Raw genomic sequence first — 26379 nt, 5'->3', positions numbered from 1 at the left:
CGATTCCAGGTCAGGCAAGTACCAATGCCATGTCATACCCAAAGGGACCCTATTGTTTTCGCTCCTTTGTCCGTCCGTCCGTCAGTCTGTCACCAGGCTGTATCTCATGAACCGTGATAGTTAGAGATTGAAATTTTCACAGATGATGTATTTCTGTTGCCGCTACAACAACAAATACTGTAAACTAGAATAAAAAAAATATTTTGGGGGCCTCCCTTACAACAAACGTGATTTTTTTACTCTGGTACGGAACCCTTCGTGCGCGAGTCCGACTCGCACTTGGCCGGTTTTTCTAAGTGTGTATGTACTTTCTAAGTGTATGTTGAACACTGTGTTTTATTTACTAGAGACAGGAATTTGTATCTAGTAAGTCTCAAATCAACAGATAAATATTAAAGATTAGTGGCAAGCTCTTCGATCGATCGAATAGCTTAAGCTATTCTGTAAACTGGGTTAGGTCATAATTACCTACACCTTAAAGGTATCGATATACCTTACAAAGAAACCCTCGGTTTTCTTATGAAATCTAACGAATAATGTAATACCTAAAGTTATTTTTATAAATACACCCTTGTATGAAACACTATACTCTATCCACGGAAGCAAGAGCTAAAAGGTAAACAAAGAATGACACTTTTTCAAGATGGCGGTATAACCCGACCGATGACAAAATCACAGATACTGCGAACATTTTACACAAAAATGTGACGTTTTGTCATCGGTCGGGTTATACCGCCATCTTGAAAAAGTATCATTCTTTGTTTACCTTTTAGCTCTTGCTTCCGTGGATAGAGTATAGTTGCTATAAGCTACACTATCCCCGAGTGAAATAGGCTATATTTTATCTGAGTATAGGCAATAGTTCCCATGGGACGAGGGTGAAACCGCGGGAAAACAGCAAGTAATAGTTGTTATGCCTTTTTATCGTCCCACTGCTGGGCTGCAGCCTCCTCTCACACGGAGAAGGATTGAGCATTAATCACCACGCTTGCTCAATGCGGGTTGGTTATTTCAGACTATATAGTCTAGGTTTCCTCAAGATGTTTTCCTTCACCTTTTTATCAGCCATTGGTGTCCAAGATATACTTAGAAAGTACAGACAAACTTAGAGAAGTTGCATTGGTACTTGCCTAAGTAACAGATTAAAGTTAATTTCCAATTTATTATAGTAGGAACGAAATTACCAGTAGTTGAGACAAACAATTAATAAATATTAGGAACAAAATTACCCGTAGTTGAGACAAAACAATACACTTGCGTGCAAAAAAACTGACCCACTTCAAAATGCCCCCGCGAACCGCAAATAACTTCAAATTATAACATCACACATCACATAATTCCTAACTATTTCACAGTTAAGCGTACACAAACATAGAAACATATACATGTTTACTGTCCTTTATAGAGTGACAATAACAATTATAGTCAGCTTGGGAGGTTGCCAGATCTAAATACGTTCCGTCGTCTAGACAACGGTCGTCAGGGCTTCTATATTTTTTTCTAGTTCATTAGATACATTATGTATACTTGATTTGAAGGGAATCTTACAGGGCTTTATAAATGTTTTGTTTCACGAAAGCGGGTAAAACGTACTTGTGTGTTTAAATGTACATGCATATGAGTTTGTATGGCTCGGCCACTACTGAGTGCCCCCGAGCTAACACATAATGACCTCCTAGCCGATTATCGGCTACGGCGGCTGTTTTCATGTAAGGAGATTAGCCAACTGCGCAAGACATATTATAGTGCACAAGCATTTGCTTGGACACAGGTGCACTCACTATTCCTTCACACTCATAGCCCGATGGGACGGCAATCCGACACCACCGAAGAGAGACCGGATCGAGCTAACACATAGTTACGCATTTACACACACAAGTAAGGGTCACCGGCTTTCGTAAGATAAAATATATGTAATATCGCATTGTTCTACAACACCCAATAAAATATTTAAGAACAAAAGCTGACTGAACTGTTTTAATGACACCTTAAAGAAAGATAGTTTTTTTGTTTCTTTAATTTTATAAATGCATGTTTTCCTACGTGACGACCACGTTAACTTTTGAAACTTAATTCCTAAGCAAACAATACATTTATGTTCTATTATACGACTTAAATATACCAAAGGCTCAGCCAACAGAGTAGTCATCGATTTTCCATCCATTTCTCAGTAATCCGACTGAATTGTAATTTCGCACGCCTGTGTAAATTTGATAGCTAGCACCTATTACACGGACCTTAAATATTATTATGGTTAGTTGAATGAGTAAGGCAAATAAGAAGAGGACTATACTTAACGAAAATACTATGTACTGACTCTTTTTCCCGGAGTCCCGCGAAAATTCCCGTAGCTGGATAAAATACAGCTGTTACCCGGGGATAATGAGAGCTTCGGTTCAGTAGTTCCAGAGACTTAGCGGTACAAAAAATCTATCAAAATATTTTTTTCCTCTCAATATGATTACATCGGTAAAGTAGAGAGAAAGAGAGCTAGAGGATGCAGCCACATACGTTGGTCCAACCAGATCCACTCTGACTCGACAGTCCTCGATGCGTTTCATACCCCCAGAAACAGGATAAGATGGAAGAAAATCGTCCGTGAGAAAGTGACGAAGAAGGGAGGTCACGACCCGTAGCATTGAACACAACGCAAGGAGGACGATTACTAGTTCTTATACAGAACATTCTTCCTATTGCCCTGTTCCCAATTTTATTTGGGGTCGGCGCAATATGTCATCCTCTTCCATTTTCCCCTGTCACTCGTCATACTGACACTCACTCCCTTCCTATTCATGTCATATTTCAGGCAATCCATCCATCTTTTCTTAGGTCTTCCTCTTCCTCTCCATCCAACTACATTCATACTTAGCATACACACTCATACGGAACATAACCCATGTAAATCCGACACTTACTTCAAACAGATTTTAGTATTTATCAGTCATTTCGCGCAATTCCGTCGCCACATTGCGTCTGTATACTCAAGGCCGTTTCGTGCATTTACATACACGATAGATAAACACATATCTTTAGTACATAATCAGTATTATAAGAATGATATAACTTTAAGCGCCTTTTGTTTGCACTGAAAACTGTGTTAAACAAGCCTTTTCCCTTGGTTTTGCCTGCGTCCCGTGGAAACTACAACCCTCACCTGGATAAAATATAGCCTATGTTACTCGGGGATAGTCTAGCTGTCATCAATGAAATGATTTCTTAAATCAGTTCAGTAGTTTTGGAACTTTTATGGTTCAAACAAACGTACGAAAAATCCTATTTAAAATATTAGTATCTATAGAAGTATAGATAATCCACGGATGCACAATTGTTATCAGTTTGGAGTTGGCAAAACGTGTACACACCCACACACACATGATTCACATTGACACGAGCCACACACACTAACACAGGTGTACGCGTAAACTTCAGTCACACAACCTGCTGAGCTAACACTAATTATAATTATTGAAAAATTAAATTATAAATTTAAAAAAACCCCCGACCCAAAAAAAGTACGCAATTAGTATGACAAAAGGTTAAAAACGCTAAACCCTATAAAAAGCAAAAAATAACTTTTAACACTACGTAAGTACCAACTAAAGCATGTCAGACTAAACTAAATTTTGTCGTGTCGGGGGACCGCTCTAATTTATTAGCCTAACGTTAGAAGTAACTAAGTATATACTACTTATAACTATGTATATAATTTTGTTTTATACGAATGTTGTAATTAGCTAAGTATCATTTGATTTATGTAAGTATTTTTGAAGGTAAAAGCGGTCCCCCGACACGTCAAAATTTAGTTTAGTCTGACATGCTTTAGTTGGTACTTACGTAGTGTTAAAAGTTATTTTTTGCTTTTTATAGGGTTTAGCGTTTTTAACCTTTTGTCATACTAATTGCGTACTTTTTTTGGGTCGGGGGTTTTTTTAAATTTATAATTTAATTTTATTTCATGCTTTTTGAAGGAGCTCCTTAATTTTTCCTTCTTTCAGTTAATTTCTTTTATTTTAAGATGGGGTCGCTCTATGCGATCTCGGCCAAAGGATGCTGTTTAACAATCCTCATAACATACTGGCTCTGGGAGAATTGCACAGATTGAGGAAACATAAACCTTTGGTAATTCTAGATTTTCAGCGAAGATATAAATCGGTTTATCCGTTTCATTCCGGCATTCCAGGGTTTCATCCGCCACATCCCATTTCCAGTATCAGGTTCTCGTCAATTGAAGAGAACTAGTCAAGACAAATTCAACGAGCCCAAACTCGATGGGTTTACTAAAAGGCAGTTCAGGGTTACGTCTCCTACCTTCGTGCCCTAACAGCAGACCAGCTCAGTGGTTCCAGAAGACATTAGTGTTTCAAATTTCAGATCCCACACATGCTTGCAAGTAAACTGAGCGTGTAACATTCCTCTCACACCTAACAAACGAGCTGATGACCTTGAAGACCTGAACCGATTTCCACCAAACATAGCTAAGAACACTCCCGAATGACACTCCTTTTACACAAAAAAAACCGCATTACAATCGGATCATCCGTTTGGGAGCTACGATGCCACATACACATACACACACACACACACACACAGACACGTCAAACTTATAACACCCCGTCGTTTTTGCGTCGGGGGTTAAAAATACACCAGAAACTTCCCTTTTATCAAAACAGCGACAAAAAATTGCAGTAACAGGAAAAAAATTGTGAAAAATTGAAAAAACATAACATTTAAGCTGACAATGTATTATTATAATCTGTTCCTACAATAAATAAAATTATATGCTGAGCTATCACATGTAATGGCATGTGACATACCTATTTGTATACATAATCACAGTAAAAACATTAATACTTTATGTAATATTATGACAGTAATATTATGGGGTCGATTTTTCTGCACGCACGTTTATTTCTCTGGATAACCTACGGTTGCTACTGTATGGCCTTCTCACAACTGTTTTAGGGTCGGCTTCCAGTCTAACTGTATGCAGATGCACGGTGGGAAACTGGTACTCTGCTGAGTACCAGTGTGCCACATGGAGGGACTGCCTATCTGACCTCATCAACCCAGTTTACTTATTTATTTATTTATTTAACAATTTATGTACACAGTGAAAATATAAAAGAAGTAGACATAGCATATAAAATTGTACAAAGGTACTGCTTATTTCTAAATCGAAATTTCTTCCAGCAGACCCGTAGTAGGAGAGTTAGAATAAAGAGAAGTAGATAGACTGTGTAAAAGGATATAGTAAAGATATATAAATTATACACATATATATAGGTATATATAAAGCAAAAGATAATACATACATACAAAAATACATATTTTATAAAATCTCTATGCATCCCTCTTATTAAATCTGAGAAGCAATCTTGGTTCTCAGATTTTCTGACTTCTGACTACCCGTAACGACAGCCAGGACACACAAATTTGACGTGCCTTCCGAAACACGAAGGAACTCTTCATGACTTCTCATGAACGACTGACCCGTGCCGCTGTTTCTAAGCCACGGCCTCCTCTACAAGAATTAACTTATGTAAAAATTCTTCCGAGACAGTTTACAAATGGTTTACGTAACACATTTTGTAATGTGTACACTATCTACAGTCTTATCAAACTCTTTTATCTTTAGATAGCACGTGTTGAATCAAGTGACTGAGTGACTTAATTTGCTCTGAAAAATATACTGTCTTAACCTTTTTTGTGAAAGAGAAGGTATTTTAGCTAACTTATGTTATTACTAGGTAATAGAGACGAGATACGCCGTCTTTCGGAAGGTACGACAAACTGGTCCCACCAATTTGGTACGGGTAGTCAGAAGCCAGTAAGTCTGGCAACTTCCGACAACAGTCTTACCAAGAGGTATTGGGTTGCTATGGCAACTAGGTTGCGGGCAGAAGACAGTCGGTCCAAGTGGCACACTGGTACTCAGCTGCATCCTATCAGACTGGAAGCCGACCATAAAATAGTTGGGAAAAGTTGATTACTACTAAATCAAATAATATCTGTTCCCCGCGTCCGGGGTAGTACTTCCCGTAACCGAATAAACAGTCTGACATGCCTCACAGAAGAAGAAATACTTTGACCATTTGTCACTGATGAAAAGAAAATTCTCCTATTACTAGTGCCATGAAATTGAATGCCGATGTAACGCCACTTGTAAGTAATCAATTCAATTTGCTCCTTAGATTGAATTTCCTTTCATTTTCTTTACACTTTTCCGAGGTCAGGGTCCACTTAAGTTATTTAAGGGTGTACCGTCTGACCCAGATGGGTAGCGGTATCTTATGCCATTTTTACCTTTCATTGAAACAGTATTACATACAAATATAGGGTATTAGATAGAAGCAACGCTCAGTATGTGGCTTACTAATATTTAGACTGAAAGTCGACCCCAACATCATCTCATCTCCCGAGCCTTTTCCCAACTATGTTGGGGTCGGCTTTCAGTCTAACCAGATGCAGCTGAGTACAATGCTTTACAAGGAGCGATTGCCTATCAAACGACCTCAACTGCGAGACTGGTTGTCAGACTTACTGGCTCCTGACTACCCGTAACGACTGCCAAAGAATTCAATGAAAGCCGACCCCAACATAGTTTGGAAAATTGCAGATGAGTACTAGCATGTTCTAAGCCAGCTTACTATCGTAGCTTGAAAACTGCCTTGTATATCCCGGGCACAACTCTCCAAGTAGAACACTTCGTTAAAGAATTTAATCATTAAAATACTTGGAGCTAATAAAATGGTTGCTTAAGAATCTTCACACATAGAGAGCACGTGACTAGCTTGTCGACCTTCCGTCTAGACTTCTATTACTTTTTAGAAATGAACGGGGTATCATTACTTTATATCTAACTTGCTACGTGTATAAAGAAAGAACCGCTCGACCGATTTAGTGTAAACTTCATTTAAGCCATCTACTAAATAGTCCAAATGAGGCTTAAACGTTTGGTTTACATAGATGAGCTCGTCCTTGACTTACAGAATCACAACGAAAAGTGACATTTATTCTTATCTATATGTATAAAAATGAAACCCGCTTTCCGTTGTCACGACATAACATGAAAACGGCTTGACCGATTTGGCTGAAAATTAGAGGGGAGGAAACTTAGACCCGGGAAAAGGTTTTAGGATTTTGTCACCATCCGACTACGGGACGCGGGTGAAACAGCGGGCGAAAGCTAGTTATATTATAAAGATAGACAGATACGTGTTGCTGGGGAGTTTGTTGCGCCACTTCTTCTTCCCAGCAAAAACATGTAGGAAGTGGTGAAGGGTGGGCGTTTCGGCTGTCTTTTGTTTTCGACGTTCGAAAAGTGCTGATTTATCCAGCCTAATTTGGATAAACCTTTCTGAGTTTACTGATAAAACTACACAAACACAGCCTCTCTTTTTAGGTCGGTAAAAAATTTGCGTGTTTGCGTTCACTTTACAACACTAAGAAAAACAGCCGCAAGCGAACTATTTCAAACGCTAACACATAATGGTATTTTAATACCAAATTGGCGCAATCATTCCTATCTATTTTATCTATAAAACCAAAAGTTCAAGGCTACTAACAGTCCAAGTATCAGGGTCAACCTGCTTTTTGAATGCATAATAATTAGTTAAGACGATCTTCTATTTTAATTATATACTTAATTTTTATTAGATTTTGTCCCGCGGTTTCACACGCGTCCCGAGAGAACTACTTCGCGCTGCTGGGTAAAAAGTTTATTATAGTAATTATTTTATGCTATAGAAACATAAATAGATATAGAAACTATAGCTTTTTAAAAAGAAAACCTATTAAAAACTAAACCTATTGTAGTGACAGAAGATTTTCAACAAAAAATTTTAACGTTTTGCAAGTGGTTAATTTATTTTAGCCATTAGTTAATTTATTTTATTTGTCGAAGTAGGTTCAGAGATAACATAATACCTAAACTATTTATATTTTTTATTTAATGACGTATTGTGTACAGTAACAAATGCATAAATAAGCTTATCTTTCTATGCAATAGAAGGAAACTATACTTTATAGGCAAGAGTGAGTTTATGACGTAAACAGTAGCCGGTAATATCTGTATTTCTGAAATCCCTACTAATTTTATAAATGCGAAAGTAACTCTATCTGTCTGTGCGTTACGCTGTCACGTTTAAACCACTGAACTGATTTTAATAAAATTTGGTACAGAGATAGAGTTGACCTTGAGAAAGAACACAGGATAGTTTTTATCCCGAACTTTTGAAGAGTTCTCTTGGAAATGCGATATAACCGAACTCGACGCAGCCGAAGCCGGGCGGAAGCTAGTTTGATAATATTTTTAACCAATGACAAGCCAGGTACTTTTGAGTATCACTGCTATTTAATCTGGTACGAGAAAAAGGTAGTTCTTTCGGGATATAAAGGAAACCGAGGGAACCAGCTTCTGAGCAAACGTCTTCTCAGAAAGAGAAGACACGCGGATTGATAGTGACTCTTGGAGGTCCAGCCATCATGGCGGTTCCAGTCCATATAGTTAAGTATACTCCTTAGTACACATAAGGTATGTTCACCCATCCAAAAAAATACCGCAGTAAGTGCCGCTTACCCTAACCAGTATAACATAAACAAGATTTTAAATATATAAACAGAATAGATATATTTTGAAAAAAACTACTAATTCCTGTAAGTCTTCGCATTTTTCCTTCACTGTGATCTCTGCTTATACCACAAAACTGTGAAACCAACGTCGAACCATATCCAAAGGAGCAAATATGTACTGCAATATTAAAACACCCTCCTTATCGCTTCTACCGAAATAACGGAAAATGTGAAATAAATCGCGAAAAAAACTAAACTAATAACAATTAAAAAAACCCATATGTGTCACCGGAACCAATCTGAGCAATAAAAAAAAACTTCGTACAATTGTTAATTTTACGTAAATACTTTTACTTGAACACAACACTTTTAAGTCCAACTTTAGCACTGAAAAACACCACTATTATCAAAGTCAGTTAAAAAACGATTTATATAGGATTTAAAAATAGAATGTTGTTTATTTGAATATGGAATTAGTTTTGAAATTATTCGCGCCTAGCGCGCGACCGCTCGAGCCGACGATAGCCGAACAACTAATAGTGACGCGCTATGCTGTTGTGGACGCGAATCAAATCATATCGATTATGATTGCTTGACTGATCGGCATAATAATTTTTCTCATTATATAGTATTTTTTTCTATGAAAATTATTAAAATCTATTGCTAAAAATATTTAGAAAATTAAACACAGACTATCTAAATGCATACAAAACAAAACAACAGTGGTATTCACTGCATACATCTTCAAGGCACTTACGTATTATGATTACAATGTATCTAATTATACACTGGCCTTATGAACTAGATCTTGAGCGTTTCCAATTTAACATATTCGTTATGTAAGTTTGTAAAGGGTATTGTGTATAAATATTTATTTATGAGACCACTTTCACTGCGTTGTCAGGCAATTATATTTATCGACTTCCTGTGGTTGCACCTGCATTTTTGAAACTGGTTTAAACACATATATAAACGTTTTTTAAGGCTAGATGCAACCACCATGCCCTGTGACAAATCAATGTTGAATTAAAAGTTACGTTATAATTGGTCAAACTGTTTCGGAGATTAGTCAGAACAATCAGATAGATGAAAAAAAATATATATGCACTCTACTACACACATGTAGCTGTTATAAAGATATTGCAATTAGAATTAAGCGATTCAGATTTCATATGAAAATTCCCAGTAAATTAAGTAAAATTCGCCATTTAATTAAAAGTCTAGGTCACGAACTTAATAAAATTAGCCGCGCCTATGAAACAACGCGCCTAAATGTCAACGGAAGGGCGATTCTGACGGTTACGCCTTTCCTGTTTTTTTTCTACATAATACAGAGATAAAAGCGAGTTTTTTAGCGATGAAATATCACACCAACTGTACTTAGTACATTTTATTAGGTATTTCAGTTATAGAAACCTACATTAATTCGGGTACGTAGAGTAGTTCCTACGGGACGCGGGTGAAACCGCTAGTTTATTACATACATCAGTCTTATGTCTGTAGTAGCTAGTTTGCATTACACACACGAGTATTTTGTACAAAACCGACAAAGAATTGAGCCTTGTCGATTTAGGACTTTTGTTTTTCGAAATATATGCAGCAAAAAAGCTACTTTAATTAAAAATCCCATGACCTCATCATACTGACAGTAAGCAATACCATATTGAAATGAAATCCATTTTCCTCAGTAACCCCCGGCCAAATTCAACCACCAATGTAAAACTATCGATACCACCGTACCGACGCGTCTATCGACACAACCCAACACTACTTAACAACAACATGTACTGCACGACACGTAGAACACAATTGAAACCTGTTTTTGCGCAGCAAACCGCGGCACGGCCTTGATTCTCAGTAATTGAGAGACAAGTCTTAAATATTTTATCCCAAAGAATTTATAGGTGGCTAACTTAAACTCTTACCGTCGTACCACAAAATCTTTTAAACGTCTGTTGAACGCTTGTCTAAAAAAAGTGTGGCTGAAAAACGGAACTTATTTCAACGTCATAATCTGTAATTTTTTAGACAAGTGTTCAACAGACGTTTAAATTTTTTTGTGGTACGACGGTATAATTCTATGTAGGCACTTTCTAAGTCTGAAATCACCAACCCGCATTGAACAAGCGTGGTGATATTAACATACAATTACTCTATAATTACACAAAACGGACATGGGGGTTTTTACACCAAAATTAACGTAACATCATCATTTATTTCAACATAAAAAAAACCTACATTTTCCTCTTTTAAAATAAACGTTATGATTAGTTTTATTTAGGTATAAGTATATCAGTTAAAAAATAATTTCCATGGTTTATATTAAATTGATTTCGCGCACAATTTATTTGCATTATTTTAACTAGCAATAAATTGATACTTATTGCTTTTTATATAATTATGCCTACCGTAATTTTCTTATCGTGTTGTTAGGCTAGTTAAAGGCAAAATTCCACCATTGTGGCACTGTGCACACAAATGTTCCTTCTGGTGTACTCGCTGTAGCAAACAGTAACACATTGCGCGCGAACATTTGTAAAATGTCCGCGAAATTGCAACCTTTGTGCGCGAACACATGCTAGTTAGTTAGTTATACTTCGGCCGTTCAGAGAATGCGTTCCTGACACCTATCAGTTAGTCACGACTAGTGATGGGCACAACATAACACTGAGTTCGTTACCGTTCCTTGAAAATGAACCGCCGCATTATTTTAAGATTATTTTCGTTTTAAATTGGCGGAATCATTTGTTTTATATTTTAGTTATTTAAGTGGAAACCAAAAAAAGGTAATATTCATATAATAAAATTGTTTTATTTATTCTTTGTTACAAGTACATTGAATTGAATGTGCGAACAGAATATTAATCAGACTCCGATTTGCTTGAGGAGGTGGTGTCTTCATCATCATCTTCGCCTACATGTATAATTATATTATTATCAATAACAGAATCAATCCTGATATCTCGGTCTAACAAAAGCCGGGTAATCAAATAAAAACAGATCGAAAACACTTGAAAAACGTGGTCTATGCGCACGAAACGACAACGGACGACTGTTTTAGCGTCACAAAATGGCGGCCCATAACGCCATTTGGGGTTACCATTTTTAATCTAAGTATAAAAATGCGGTTTGGTCATAGTTTTATTTTTATATTTCATAAACGTTATAATTAAGTCTTATAGTCCATTATTTTCCAATTCTTAAAAAGAAAATCAAAACGTATTATTTTATATTATAACTGTATAAGAACAGATTACGATACTTGCCTGTTATTTTTAGCACAGCACTACAAAATATAAACCGCTGACATAACCTTGTAATAGCGCAGTATAGATTTAGAAAAATATTGTTTACCAAGTTATTTGACACTCAGTTTGGCACAAAATTATAACATTCATTGATTATTGATATAATAATGTTGTTTTAATGCTCCTCAATTGTTAAAACGGTAAACAACCAGCAAAAATATTTTTATCGTAACTGCAACGCCATTGCAAAGTTACGTCGTCAGTTCAATCGCGACGTGTCAGGAACGCATTCTCTGAATGGCCGAACTATAGTAGTAAAAAGTCGTGGTGGCCTAGTGGGTAAAGAACCCACCTCTCGAAGATGAGGGTGTTGGTTCGACTCCAGGTCAGGCAAGTACCAATGCAACTTTTCTAAGTTTGTATGTACTTTCTAAGTATATCTTGGACACCAACGGCTGATAAAAAAATGAAGGAAAACATCTTGAGGAAACCTGGAGTATTTAGTCTGAAATCATCAACCCGCATTAAGCAAGCGTGGTGATTAATGCTCAATCCTTCTCCGTGTGAGAGGAGGCCTGTGCCCAGCAGTGGGACGATAAAAAGGCTGTAACAGTAACAGTAATATGCTAGTTGTGGACTCGCGGACGCTACGCTTTTGTTCGCGAGCATTTTTAGTGTACTTAATCGCACCATTGGGTTACGATAGATAGACTATTTATTTCCTTATGTTGTTTCTGATAATAACTAAACTATATCTTTATTATATCTACTATACACCTTATATCCACGAAGACAACAAGTCAAATTATACAGCCCATCCAGAACAATTTTGCCACCGAACTATTGCGGCCGTTCCCAAGAGAGAATTTAGACATGAGCCCCATAAAAGTAATGTCAAATTCAAGCAAAACAACCGATAAATAGAGTACTTTATCAAACCAAATATCGGGTGTGTCGTTCATAATCACATTAAATGAAATGCGTTAATATACTGGTTAATATATATCGATTAAAACAAAGAAAAAAGAAAAATACGTAAAAATAAAAAAAATGAATTTTTCAAACAAAGTAAATAGAATAAAAATGTGCGAAATTTAGAACACCATAAAAGTCAATCATTACAAACAACTGAAATTCTCCCTTGAAAACTGACAGCTGACAACTGATCAAAACATTCGATACTCCTAACTTTATCTCTGCTTTACACATGATGTTGTAAATTATAAAAACGAAAAATGACTCCTGTGGTTAAACCACTGAATGGATCAGGTTATTTTTTTTACAATTCGCTATAGAATATCATAAAGTATATGCGATAGGATTTAATGTGATTGTGAACGACACACCCTGTATAAATATTTAAAATGAGTGTTTAACTTTTGTACCCCTTCATTTTATTATATTAGTATTGATAGCAATTGCTTGCAATGTTGCCGGCCACAGTATTGCAGATACATGCATCCTATAAAGAATAGTATGGATTTAAGTAAAGTTTGTGTGTTTTTAAATGCTTTTTCAGTGGTACCTGTTAATATTAAATTTTAAATAATATTTAATTAATCACACACAGTCACAGTAAAATTCCGCTGACCACTCCTGAACTATCAATTTTCGCATTTCTTCCGCTATACCTTGAGGAACAAAAGTGCAACAAGGCCATTTGTAGTAAAAGTAAAAATATTACCTTTTGATTAACTTTTGCGTGCTTCGGAGCCTTGACAATCGCCGGCTTGGGCGGCGCGGGCGCCGACACAACCACTGGTTCTGCGAAGAAATTGTTGTATGTGTGAAAAATAATTATGAGATAAAAAAATCGGAGGAAATATAGTGGATCCTATGGGCTTTGGTGAAGTTGTGACAGTACCCACTTTTCTCAGATTCTAGACTCTAGAATTGGATTTAAATAGAACTTAGAACACAGATGGTGTAGAATCTTGACATCCTAGGTCTAAAATTCGACAGTTTTGGCGTGAAAACGTGACAAACACAGAGTTACTGGTCGTATTTATAATATTAGTAAGGATCCTATGGAATATACATTAGGGATCATGATGATTATTGCCATCAAACGGACTACACTGCAAGTTCCTATTGAGATTATTTCGCGTTTGACCATGCTGGTAGAGAGAAAAAGAGAATTTTCTTGCATATAACGATCGAAATAAAATAAAAACTAACATTAGAGAGATAAGATTAAGAGAGGATTGAGTCTATAAAAATTGTAGAATCAACACTGCAACCGTGTTTTCTTATATCAAGACTCCGGCCCGCCTAGCCGACTCAGTTCATATAGCACTCACATTCGCAGTAACTAAACACAACATTGTCGTTGTATACAGTGGACATTTAGTGCAGTTTTGTATCACTATTGCTAAAGACTAAGTCGTGGTAGCCTAGTAGAATGATCTGAAGTTGGTTTGGTTCCTGATTAGACAAGTACCAATAAAACTTTTTAAACTATATCTTGGAGACCAATGACTCAGTAAAAGTGAAGGAACATCTTGAGGAAACCTGGGGCCCGATTCTCCTAATTTTACTTAAGCGCCATTCGATTCACGTTCGACTCGATTCGACTGAGATCCAATCCCGACTCGATTACGATTGAAGCGTATGTGGCATTCCGCTATTTTTTCTTAGAAATAAACGTTTTTATCATTTTCTGTCATTCAATAATGAATCATTTTGTCTGCAAATGATTTACGATTGCAAAATGATTGTACAGCAAACTACCGTATAGACCAAAATCACCAAAATAGCAAACCAATCGCACACCAATCAAATGTCAATCGAATACGATTGGTCTTTTATTAGTAGCAGAATGCCCGATATGGTTAAAACTGCTATTGCGATCATATTGCGATTCGATTTCTATTCGATTTTGACATTATTAACTTAGGAGAATCGGGCCCCCGGACTCATGTCTGAAATCGCCTCCGCCTAGCCTAGAGCAAGCGTGACGGTTGACGTCGTTTGTGTCTATAAGTATACTTGGCGAATAGGTGTTCAAGGCACTAGACAAATTATGAACTATGCTGGGGTCGGCTTCCAGTCTAACCGGAATACATCTGAGTATCAGCGTACCACATAGAACGAGTACCTATCTAACCTCCTCAACCCAGTTATTACCCGGACAACCCGATATTCCATGGTAAGGTCTTTTCGCGAAAATCCGCTGAAAGGATATTCATGCAGTTTCCACTAATGAATGGGTTTCCTAAAGAAGGTTTAGGTAAATACACACCAGTGACAAGTTATGTTAAATAAGTACTTTGACTTTGAATAGGACATAGGTAGTTACCTGGCTGCACTCTGCCTTGCTGCTGAGGCTGAAGAGGAGATCTCTTCTCCTGTTCGATCATAGCTGGAGCCGCTGGGGGCGGCACTCCTGTACTGCCTCCTCGCACCTGGTGAAGAAGAATAGCTTTCATTAGTATTTACATCTCACAAAACTGTTTTGACTAAGTAAAGCTGTTTTAGGATGAGTTGGCCCTAGTGAGCGATATAGGCAGCAGAATATGTGAACCACCAAATTGAAATTAGTTAATAAATCAAAGTTATATATTTGTAAGTTACTTATAGGCTATACTGAACAGTAATGAAATAAGACTAGCCCTAAAATAGCCCTTTAGTTTTCAGTATTTGCAACAGAAATACTTCATCTGCGAAAATTGTAACTGTCCATCATAAGATACAGCCTGCTAACAAACATAGAACAAAGTCCCTATAATAGGGTCCCCCCATCCCATTTTAACCCTACTGCCTTTTCATCTAAAAAGTTCATAATTAAAAGTCCATTCTAAATCGTTTTCGAGATGGAAGAATAGAAACCATGGCAACTGGTACACGTCCACAGCATACACCCACGTGCAAGGTGCAACATGCATTTAATCTCAGGTAATTCCCGATAGCTAAATGTAAACATATATGTGTGGATATTTCTCATACATTTTCCTTGAAGTCATAACACTCGTATAGCAAAACAAATTAATATTTTTCTCGTTAACATTTGTACTTGAGAATTACTTGGAATTACTCAATTGTTTTTTTTTTTTTAATTTCACAAAATGCGATAATGTACATATGAAGTTGTTTTTTTTTTCACGAAATGGGGTGAGTTGTACTTGTGTGGGTAAATGTATATGCACATTGTCTATGTTTGTGTAAGCTCGGGAGCGCAAATAAATGTGCCATACAAAGATATTAGCCGAGTCATAGAAAGTGCATACCGATTTACATATTATATTAGGAGCCGAATTGTAAAATTCTTTAAGTGTTAGACAGTCATTTATCGATAAAGGCTATAGGGATTCCTTACATCCCGGTCAGAAGTGGTTCTACGTGTGAAACCGCTGCTGGTGAAAATTTGTGTGAAAAAATAAAGACAAAATTGCTAATTAAATAAAGAGGAAACATGTTTCCTTCGTTTGCACCCAAAAGGCTCTGAAACTACTGAATCCATTTGAAAATTCTTTCACTGTTGGAAAGCTACACTCTTCCCGAGTAACATAGGCTACATTTTATCCCGGTACGGGCAGTAATTCTCACGGGACGCTGGTTAGACATCTTTCAGAAGCGACTTTTAAAATGGAAACTAGTTTAAAATAAAAGGTATAGTTAAATACAATATAAATTGGTACCACAATTGGAACAATTATTTTTAAATACACCTACCAAATCGAGTTCTGATATCAGAACTAGTTTACGGTATCGAAAATTGTACGTGTGGCACAAGTCATATGATCTTCGCGTTTTATGCCATTTCATGTCTGCTGTAATATCTATACCAATTCTCGGCCAAGGCGTCTGTTCTCATATATATCTATACTAATATTATAAAGCTGAAGAGTTTGTTTGTTTGTTTGAACGCGCTAATCTCAGGAACTACTGGTCCGATTTGAAAACTTCTTTCAGTGTTAGATAGCCCATTTATCGAGGAAGGCTATAGGCTACTTTTTATCCCGGTACGGGAAGTAGTTCCCACGGGATGCGGGTGAAACCGCTGGCAGAAGCTAGTAATCTCATATATAATATGTCCTGTACGGTGGTCAGCTTACCGTACAGGACATATTATAGTCCAAAAGCATTTGCGCAGACACAGGTGCACTCACTATTCCCTCACCCTCGTAATCCGAGGGGACGGACCTTAGTCAGGAATAGGCTAAACAGATGGAGCCGATGGGACGGCAAACCGAAACGATCGGAGAGTTTAGGCCCGGGACCGTCATTTAACCGATGCATGGATGTATCATTTAATAACTACCAAAATACGAGCTATTTTGTGAAAGTTTCTCAAAACCTATAAAGCTATTCCTGCCCGGCATCGAAACCGAAACAGTACTCAGCACCTGCGCTGTGCGATTACTAGACCAACGAGGCAGTTTACAGGTTGTAAGGGAATAATAAACGATTCCTTTGGTGCGTCTCGGTCCGGGTAAGTGTATGAGACCACAGTTGAATTGGATTCGATCGCTGCGTTTGGCTCCGATGGTTTGTTAACTACATCTCAGAATTAAATAGTCATTGTAATTGCATCACCAATGAGATTGGCCATCAAATAATAAAATTAAATTATAAATTTAAAAAAACCCCCGACCCAAAAAAAGTACGCAATTAGTATGACAAAAGGTTCAAACGCTAAACCCAATAAAAAGCAAAAAATAACTTTTAACACTACGTAAGTACCAACTAAAGCATGTCAGACTAAACTAAATTTTGTCGTGTCGGGGGACCGCTCTAATTTATTAGCCTAACGTTAGAAGTAATTAAGTATATACTACTTATAACTGTGTATATAATTTTGTTTTATACGAATGTTGTAATTAGCTAGGTATCATTTGATTTATGTAAGTATTTTTGAAGGTAAAAGCGGTCCCCCGACACGTCAAAATTTAGTTTAGTCTGACATGCTTTAGTTGGTACTTACGTAGTGTTAAAAGTTATTTTTTGCTTTTTATTGGGTTTAGCGTTTTTAACCTTTTGTCATACTAATTGCGTACTTTTTTTGGGTCGGGGGTTTTTTTAAATTTATAATTTAATTTTATTTCATGCTTTTTGAAGGAGCTCCTTAATTTTTCCTTCTTTCAGTTAATTTCTTTTATTTTAAGATGGGGTCGCTCTATGCGATCTCGGCCAAAGGATGCTGTTTAACAATCCTCATAACATACTGGCTCTGGGAGAATTGCACAGATTGAGGAAACATAAACCTTTGGTAATTCTAGATTTTCAGCGAAGATATAAATCGGTTTATCCGTTTCATTCCGGCATTCCAGGGTTTCATCCGCCACATCCCATTTCCAGTATCAGGTTCTCGTCAATTGAAGAGAACTAGTCAAGACAAATTCAACGAGCCCAAACTCGATGGGTTTACTAAAAGGCAGTTCAGGGTTACGTCTCCTACCTTCGTGCCCTAACAGCAGACCAGCTCAGTGGTTCCAGAAGACATTAGTGTTTCAAATTTCGGATCCCACACATGCTTGCAAGTAAACTGAGCGTGTAACATTCCTCTCACACCTAACAAACGAGCTGATGACCTTGAAGACCTGAACCGATTTCCACCAAACATAGCTAAGAACACTCCCGAATGACACTCCTTTTAAACAAAAAAAACCGCATTACAATCGGATCATCCGTTTGGGAGCTACGATGCCACATACACACACGCACACACACACACACACACACACACAGACACGTCAAACTTATAACACCCCGTCGTTTTTGCGTCGGGGGTTAAAAAATCAAATGCAGCTTTAGAATCGCTCCGCTTCTAACTTTGTACCACACCCAACCCGATATGTCAACACTTACGCTATAGATACAGCAAAAAACCTCTTTATTTCCCACAAAATAAAGCCTACAATCGCCTAGCAAAAACCTAAGTAAAATTAACCAACCGGTCTTTGCATTTACTTGTAAATGTCAACTTTAATATTAAGCAATTTCTTGTTTTATTAGGTTTTCATCGACCATGGTTATTTATTGCTTCTACAGCTTCCGCACGTGGTTTTGTCCGCGTCCCGAGGGAACTACTTCCCGCAATGTGGATAAGAAGTAGCCCTTAATTATAAACCACGTTACTGCAAAGTTTCATCAAAATCCATGCAGTAGTTTTAACGTGAGTCAGTCAGACAGATAGAGTTACCTACTTATAGTCTACGAGTTTGGGAAAGGACAGAGGCTGCTGTTTACTCGATTGCGGAAAATTGTTCTCCCGTAACGTGGCTGGAACCGCGGGGAACAACTAAATTTGATTTGGTATATTGGATTCATATATCAGTTAGATAGGCAGTAGCTCAGCCTTAAATTTCAAGTATACATCAGGAAACGGACCGCCAGAAGGAAACGGCTAGCCAGATGATGACATTAACATCCTACCAACATTACCATAACCAATTATTATTATAATCTAAACTATACCGTTCAATCGCGTGATAAAACTGAAACAACTTCACGGATCAAGGCACGGGCTGAATAATCGCATACAGCAGAGATAGGGGATACAAAAATAACAAATGAACGACAGAGAGAGGACAAGTCTGAATAAAAGAAGCATTTTTTAGGGTTCCGTTCCCAAAGGGTAAAACGGGACCCTATTGTTTTCGCTCCTCTGTCCATCCGTCCGCCTGTCACCAGGCTTTATCTCATGAACCATGATACTTAGAGAGTTGAAATTTTCACAGATGACGTATTTCTGTTGCCGCAACAAATACTGAAAACTAGAATGCAATAAATATTTTGCGGGGCAATATAACAATTAATATATTTAATATAACAAACTTGATTTTTTTGCTCATTTTCTAAATCATGGTACGGAACCCTTCGTGCGATTCCGACTCGCACTTGGCCGGTTTTTTTACAGGACAACGTTCGGCGTTTGAAATAAAAAGCCGATGAGCACTTCGGTTTTTGTCGGGCATCGTCGGAGGCCACGAGGTGGGAGCCACCTGCGCCTGCGACGGTTAGCGAGTAATTAAGATGGATGAATGTGTTAATATTTAACTGGCTGCCAGACATTGTTTTTTACCGGTTTTCAGTGTAGCCGTTATTTCAGTTTTCACGGTTGCTTGAGGCGGTTTCAGACTTTAAAGTCTAGGTTTTCTCAACATGTTTTCCTTCAGGTTTACTAAGGTCATTGAAGTTCAAGATACACTTAGAAAGTTACATTAGTACTTGCCTGACCTAAAACCCTGTAGCATATATGTTCTGTCCTGTAGTTAGGGCACCAGATCAGCCTTTAACCTCAGACAGAACCACTACGACTTCCTCTCTTATCTACATTCTAGCATTTTATCAAAAATCTATATGTATAACTAAAGAATGGCTGAACCGTTTAGCCTAAAAATTAGAGGGAAGGTAGCTTAAACCAGGGAGGGGGGCATAGGACAGGTGATTTTTGTCACCATCTAGCTACGGGAACCAATTATCTCGGGAGAAACCGTGAGCGAGAGCTAGTTTTTTAATATTTTTTCAGTGGAAATTCCCAGTTAACAAGCTTCATAACTGAACCGAAAACCAAACAGTCTCACAAAACTATTAATGACTTTGATGCCCTTAGTTCTATACGCTTGGATTGTTGCCCAAACCGTGGTGCTGCGAATAAAACAATCAACATGTTTTGTACGAGATTATGTGACCTCGGGGTAGGCGAGAATCGGGATATATGAGAAGCAGAAGTTTATGTATTAATTTCATCATCATCTGCTCACAATCTTCTCCATTAGAGTCGGCTTCCAGTCTAACTGGATGCAGCTGAGTACCAGTGTGCTACATGGAGCAACTACCTATCTGACCTCCTCAACCCAGTTACCCGGGCAACCAAACCCCTTAGTAAGATTGGTTGTCAGATTTTGTGGCTTCTGACTACCCGTAACGACTGCCAAAGATGTTCAAATGACAGCCGGGACCCACCAATTTATCGTGCCTTCCGCAAAGTCAAATAATTTTATTTTATTTATTCCTTTACAAGCACTTATGAACGTCAAAGTTGTGAACAAGTTTGACTCATCTGAGATTGCATAAACGAAGGTACCCAAACAAGACCCTTTCGATACAATTTTTTTTTCAGTAAATCGCTCTTAATTTTCACTCCTTAGTAAAAATAACCGAATCTAGGCGCAGTTCAACCAAAAAATGGACCCTAAAAATTTTGCAATACACCGGCCGTTGTTAATAATAACTCCCTTACAATACAAGGGTAGCTAACCCTACGTGCCTACACTGGGGTAGGACCTACCCTATGTTATTCGATTAGTCGAAAACACTGCGAATGTTCAGATCGAAACTTGCAAGGGTTATTTTGCGAAGCAATATTAGTTTAACTAAATAGTTGTAGAGATAAACTTTAGAATTAATTATGTATTGTTTTAAATTAATTGATAAATATTACAAAAAAAATATGGTGTTAGTTACAAAAACTTATGGTTTTGTTAGAAAAAAATTAAAGAAGCAATTTGTGTTGTTGTGTTGTTCAAAAATTTTGTTGTTTGTGTTTGTTGTTGTGTAAAATTTCAGTATTTTTTTGTAATTACGCCATTAATTTTCTTCTCTACGTGATTATTTCAATCTTGTTTTTAATTGAAGGTTGGTATACACATTATCAACGTCAATACATCTCAAATGCATATTGATTGACCGAAACAAATATACACCTTAACATTTTTAGATGTAACACAATTAAGTAGCTTTAATAATTAATGACCGAGAATTCTCAAACAAAACAACACAATTAAATTCTGTCGTCTCTATACCTTCTGAACTCTATAACAAGTATACACGCGAATCCAGTCCGTCCGTGTAGCCAAAAGACGCCTTTTCAAGGACATCTCGAAAGTACAATAACCTCGATCGAAAATGTCCTTCAGGGAGTCAAGTGCGTCACTATAAAAGATGGGAAAAGGCGAGGTGAAGAGAATTAAAAAAAGAAGGTACTTTTATTGTACTTGGTCTGTTCTAAATATTTTGGAGTCTGTACAATATTTTTTAGGCTTCCATACTGTCATACTTTTACATTTCCAACCTTTTTATTCAGGTAATTTTTAGGCAATCTTTATGAATTTTCTTCGGTCTACTCTGCCACGTTCATATTTAATACCTAAACATGAAGATTTTTGCGACTGGTGGTGTTTTTTAAGAAATACACCTAAATAGTTTGAAACCGTAAACTTTTTTTCAGTTAACTTTGTGTTCGTTACTTAGTACAGCAGGAAAAGTAGGAATAGCTGGTTCAACCTCGTTCAACCAACCTCCCTTGGGACCTACCTCGTCTTTAAATATCCAAATGTATCACCAAATTACATTTCATCTTAATTAATTCAGCCATTTGTGGTTACACCGTGAAAGCTTATCAACCGTAACTACTAAAGGTTCCTATTAATTAAATCAGTTACGATACATAAATTCAATTCTTATTACTTAATTACGCATTGATCTTCCCATAGAGAAAAGAATTAAAGAACACTTAATATTAGTCATACCTAATTATAAGTCGCAAATTTTAAGGCCCACAACGCACAAGAACCAGAATAGAAATGGAGGCAAAAAAATCAAGATGGCGGACCGTTTTTTGCCGCCAAATCTTGTGATAGGTTATTGACATTAGATTATCTTATATTTGTTGTGATGTAAGTAGTTTTTGTGCTTAAATTATAATATCCTGGTGACATTGAATATGAAGGGAGAACAAAAACTTAGGTGGTCTACACGTGGATAGCTGAAATGTGTGAAAAAAGTTAAGACATAGGTTATCTATGTCTTAAATAATTGACCAATAGGGTTGTTTCCTAGTATTTATTTAGTTAAAATTAAATAAATGCAACGAAAGTTCACAAAACTAGAAACACGATAAGCTATATTATATTATTTATAACTGACCATATATTTTTTAATTAATTTATGAAATTTTAATTTTGAGCCTGTGACGTCACGCCATTAAAAACGACGAGAAGAGACCGATGACGTCATCCTTTCTATATTTGACAATGACAAGTGTTTGACAGTGACAGATATATCGAAATAACCTCAGAATTAATGTTTTGTTTATTTGCTTCTGTGAAGTTCTGTGTGTTAATTGCATTTAAGTGATACAACTGCTAAAGAATTATGGAGAAAGGATTTATGAAACCTGATAGTTCCAATCTGCCAAAAGTAGACTCTTTTATGGTCGCTCAATTCTTTGCCAATAACCAAGATTTTTATTCAGCGGTACGTGGATGAACAGTTTATTTAGAGCACTAATGGTCGTATTTCCACAGTCTCGTACAACACAAACCTTGTAGACATTCATTTAATTTAAGTTTTTTTAAAAAGCATCAAATCTTTTCGAACGCGGACACAAACATAACCTCAATATAAATAAACACAAACTTTACGTTTCTTTGCACCATTTCATTTTTCCGCGTACACAACTCAAAACATTTGAGTTATTTTATTTTTGTGCAAATGTATAAAAATAATCTATATGTATAAAATATTATAGTTTTTGTAGCTATTTTATAAAAATACATTATTAAAATTAAGAAATCCATTAGTTGGTATGTTAGTTTTTTCTCGTTAGATGTGCTTTAAAATGTAAAGGAATGAACAGAGAACGTTGACGTCACAGTCACGTGATCTAGCGTTTTCTGAGTAATATTTTAAGACAAATAGAAAAACATGTAATACATAAAAAATAAAAAGATTTGAGACGAAAAATGAAAGAGAGGGTGATCTTAAAATTATTTAGAAGCTATCTAAATAGATTTCCGAAAATTGGAAACAACCCTATAACTAGAGTTGTGCGAATAGCTTTATTTCTTTTTATGTATTATATTTCTATTCCAATATTATAAAAGAGGAAGCCAGTAAGTCTGACAACCGGTTTACCTAAGGATTGCCCGGATAACTGGGTTGGAGAGGTCAGTCAGAGCTCCTTGTAAAACACTGGTGCTCAGATGCATTCGGTTAGACTTGAAGCCTGCCCTAACATAGTTAGGAAAAGGCTAGGCAGATGATGATGATGAATATAATTAAGAAGTAAAGTTTATGACGTTGTAAGGGGCAATCTTTGGATCTACTGAGCCGAATTTGAAAATATTTTACTAATATAAATCTACGTTATTAACGTAAAGTTCCCTCAGGATGCGAGTGAAACAGTCAGTATCTTTTAAACCGGGTTCAAGGCCCTAAATCTTAGGAAAAAACCAGAAAATTTAACTTCTACGTGACAAAAATAAAATAAAAAGCGCACTTAGAGCCGTATCCAATATTCTATCTATCTCTTGTCTCACTTACTACAGATAGGAATTTGAAACAACTTGTACGAGGCTAACATCAAAATTTTATCTCCAGTAAGCAACGGTGGAGTGATGACTTGCGCAAGACCGCTGGCAGGAGCTGGATGCGAGAAGCCGAAAATCGATCTCAGTGGCGTACACTTGGAGAGGCCTATGTCTAGCAGTAGACTGCGATAGGTTGATGATGATGATGATGATGAAGCAAATCAACGTTAAACTGTAGGTCCCGGCTGTCATTGAACATCCTTGGCAGTCGTTACGGGTAGTCAGAAGCCAGTAAGTTTGACACCAGTCTAATCACGGGGTATTGGGTTGCCCGGGTCACTGGGTTGAGGAGGTCAGATAGGACAGTCGCTCCTTGTAAAGCACTGGTACTGAGCTACACCCGGTTAGACTGGAAGCCGACCCCAACATATTTGGGAAAAAGGCTCGGAGGATGAGTAAGCAAATCAACAGATAGAATATTGGGAACCGTCTTCAGATAGTAATACTAACACAAAATAATGACTTTGACCTGTCTCTTAGCTGATAAGCCAGTAGGAAGTATTCTGACATACTTTATCTCAGTAACTGAGTACATAGACACACTAACTTAGTAATAAGTAAATTGTTAGCTTATTAAACAAATGAGCATCGTTTACGTAATGTTAGTAGATTTATTTATTATCTTGGGGTAGGTTTTGAGTTTAGAGAAGAAACTTCTCGATCTTCACGCGGCCTCGTAAGAATAGGCGGTAAGGTTCCGAGGCCTCCTACCTTCCTCGCTCTCAGCATCGGTCTACTGAAGGCCGAGGCAAGAGCAGCATAGCTTTGATGGATAAATCGAGTGACAGTGACAGAGACATTACATATGTTTATGTTGCAGTGTGATCATCTCATCATGCATCTAGCCTTTCTTAACTTTATTGGGGTCGGCTTCCAGTCTACGGGATGCAGCTTAGTGCCAGTGTGCCACATGGAGCGACTGCCTATCTGACCTCCTCAACCCAGTTACCCGGGCAACCTAATACTCCTTGATAAGACTGGTTGCCAAACTTACTGATTTATGACTTCCAAACAACTGCTGAAGATGTTCAAATGACAACCAGCACCCACAAATCTAACGCGCCTTCCAAAATACGGAAGACGTCTCTTATGGGCTCGTCACCATCACAGTAGACTATAGAACATAAATCATACCAAGTCTACAATCTGAAATTCGTCATTGATCGATGACTACCACCTTATCACGAGTTGTAATGTAAACCCAAGGATTCTTTTATCAGAACTTCCAATGTTGTTCGAGCAATTTATTTCTTTGGAGTCACATATTTATTGTTTAATGATCGACGGTCGGTCGCTATTTGTACAATCCTTAGTAGTTATTGATTTGTTTGAAAATGAAGTAGATTGTTCGAAGAAGTTACCGCTGCCTTGGTACATAAAGGGCTTAAGAAGGAACATGGTGGGGTTCTGACCTCACGCTGCACCTGCAGCGGGATGGGTCATTTGATGATTTAGTATAACAAAAACCCTTGAAAGAGCCTAATCTATATTCCAGGACCAGAATTAGTTGAAAGTTAAGTTCTGAAGACTGGAAGAAAAAAGGTGAGACGAATGAACATCTCGACAGTCTTCTAGGAAGACAGAAATTTGACATTACTTGTTTGAGACTAATGCCACAATTATATCTCCAGTCAGCAAAACCACAGATAGATCGAATATTGGGAACGGCCACTAACCTACTTAATCGTAATTTGAAAATGGCATAAACACAGTTACCACAAAAAGGGTAAAAAATCCGCTAAGAAACCCAGTACTAGCACAAATGCAAGCCGGAAGTGTACCTTATCAGCTCTTATCACAACTGGCGATTGTGTATCGGTTAGGAAACGGTTCTCGCTTGAAGGAGGTTAAAGGCATCGGTATGGAATGTTACTGGATTCATGTTGCTTGTATTGAATCTAAGTGCATATTTTTAATCACTTAAATATATCTTACTAGCTTAAGCCATTGGTTTCACCCAAACCCGTGGTAGTTGTTCCCACACACTATAGGTAGCCTACTGCTTTCCTTGGTAAATGAGCTATCTAACACTGGAAGATATTTTCATCATGACAGAAGCTGATGAGATTCATGAGATGAGCGATTATACAACTTTTTGCAACTCTTCAGCTTTAGAATATCAGGATATATAGATTAAGCTGATTTTTTCCTGGAAAAGTAATAAAGTCTGCTAAACATGCTTCCAAAAGCCACTCAAAAAATCAAAAACCACTATTATCCAAGTGCACGGACTAGTTCCGGGAAGC

The 26379-nt window shown here is 37.2% G+C and overlaps 1 protein-coding gene across 10 annotated transcripts in view; it reads right to left on the bottom strand.

Annotated features, from left to right (window-relative positions):
* LOC124644418 (la-related protein 1B-like) overlaps positions 1 to 26379 on the bottom strand; it is a 103855-nt gene that overhangs the window by 55888 nt on the left and 21588 nt on the right. For 4 of the 10 annotated variants that reach the window (XM_047183745.1, XM_047183747.1, XM_047183746.1 and 1 more), the window contains 2 exons: positions 15118 to 15223; positions 13504 to 13583 (listed from right to left, as the gene is read on the bottom strand). In XM_047183745.1, coding sequence (XP_047039701.1) covers positions 13504 to 13583; positions 15118 to 15223 — 186 coding nt within the window. Of the gene's footprint in view, positions 1 to 8860; positions 9075 to 13503; positions 13584 to 15117; positions 15224 to 26379 lie in introns of those variants that run through there. The other 6 variants (XM_047183758.1, XM_047183749.1, XM_047183755.1 and 3 more) reach the window with 4 other exon arrangements.

This window comes from Helicoverpa zea, chromosome 30 (assembly GCF_022581195.2).
Source record: "Helicoverpa zea isolate HzStark_Cry1AcR chromosome 30, ilHelZeax1.1, whole genome shotgun sequence".
Taxonomy (NCBI): domain Eukaryota; kingdom Metazoa; phylum Arthropoda; class Insecta; order Lepidoptera; family Noctuidae; genus Helicoverpa; species Helicoverpa zea.
This window is presented reverse-complemented; position numbering and strand designations above follow the sequence as displayed.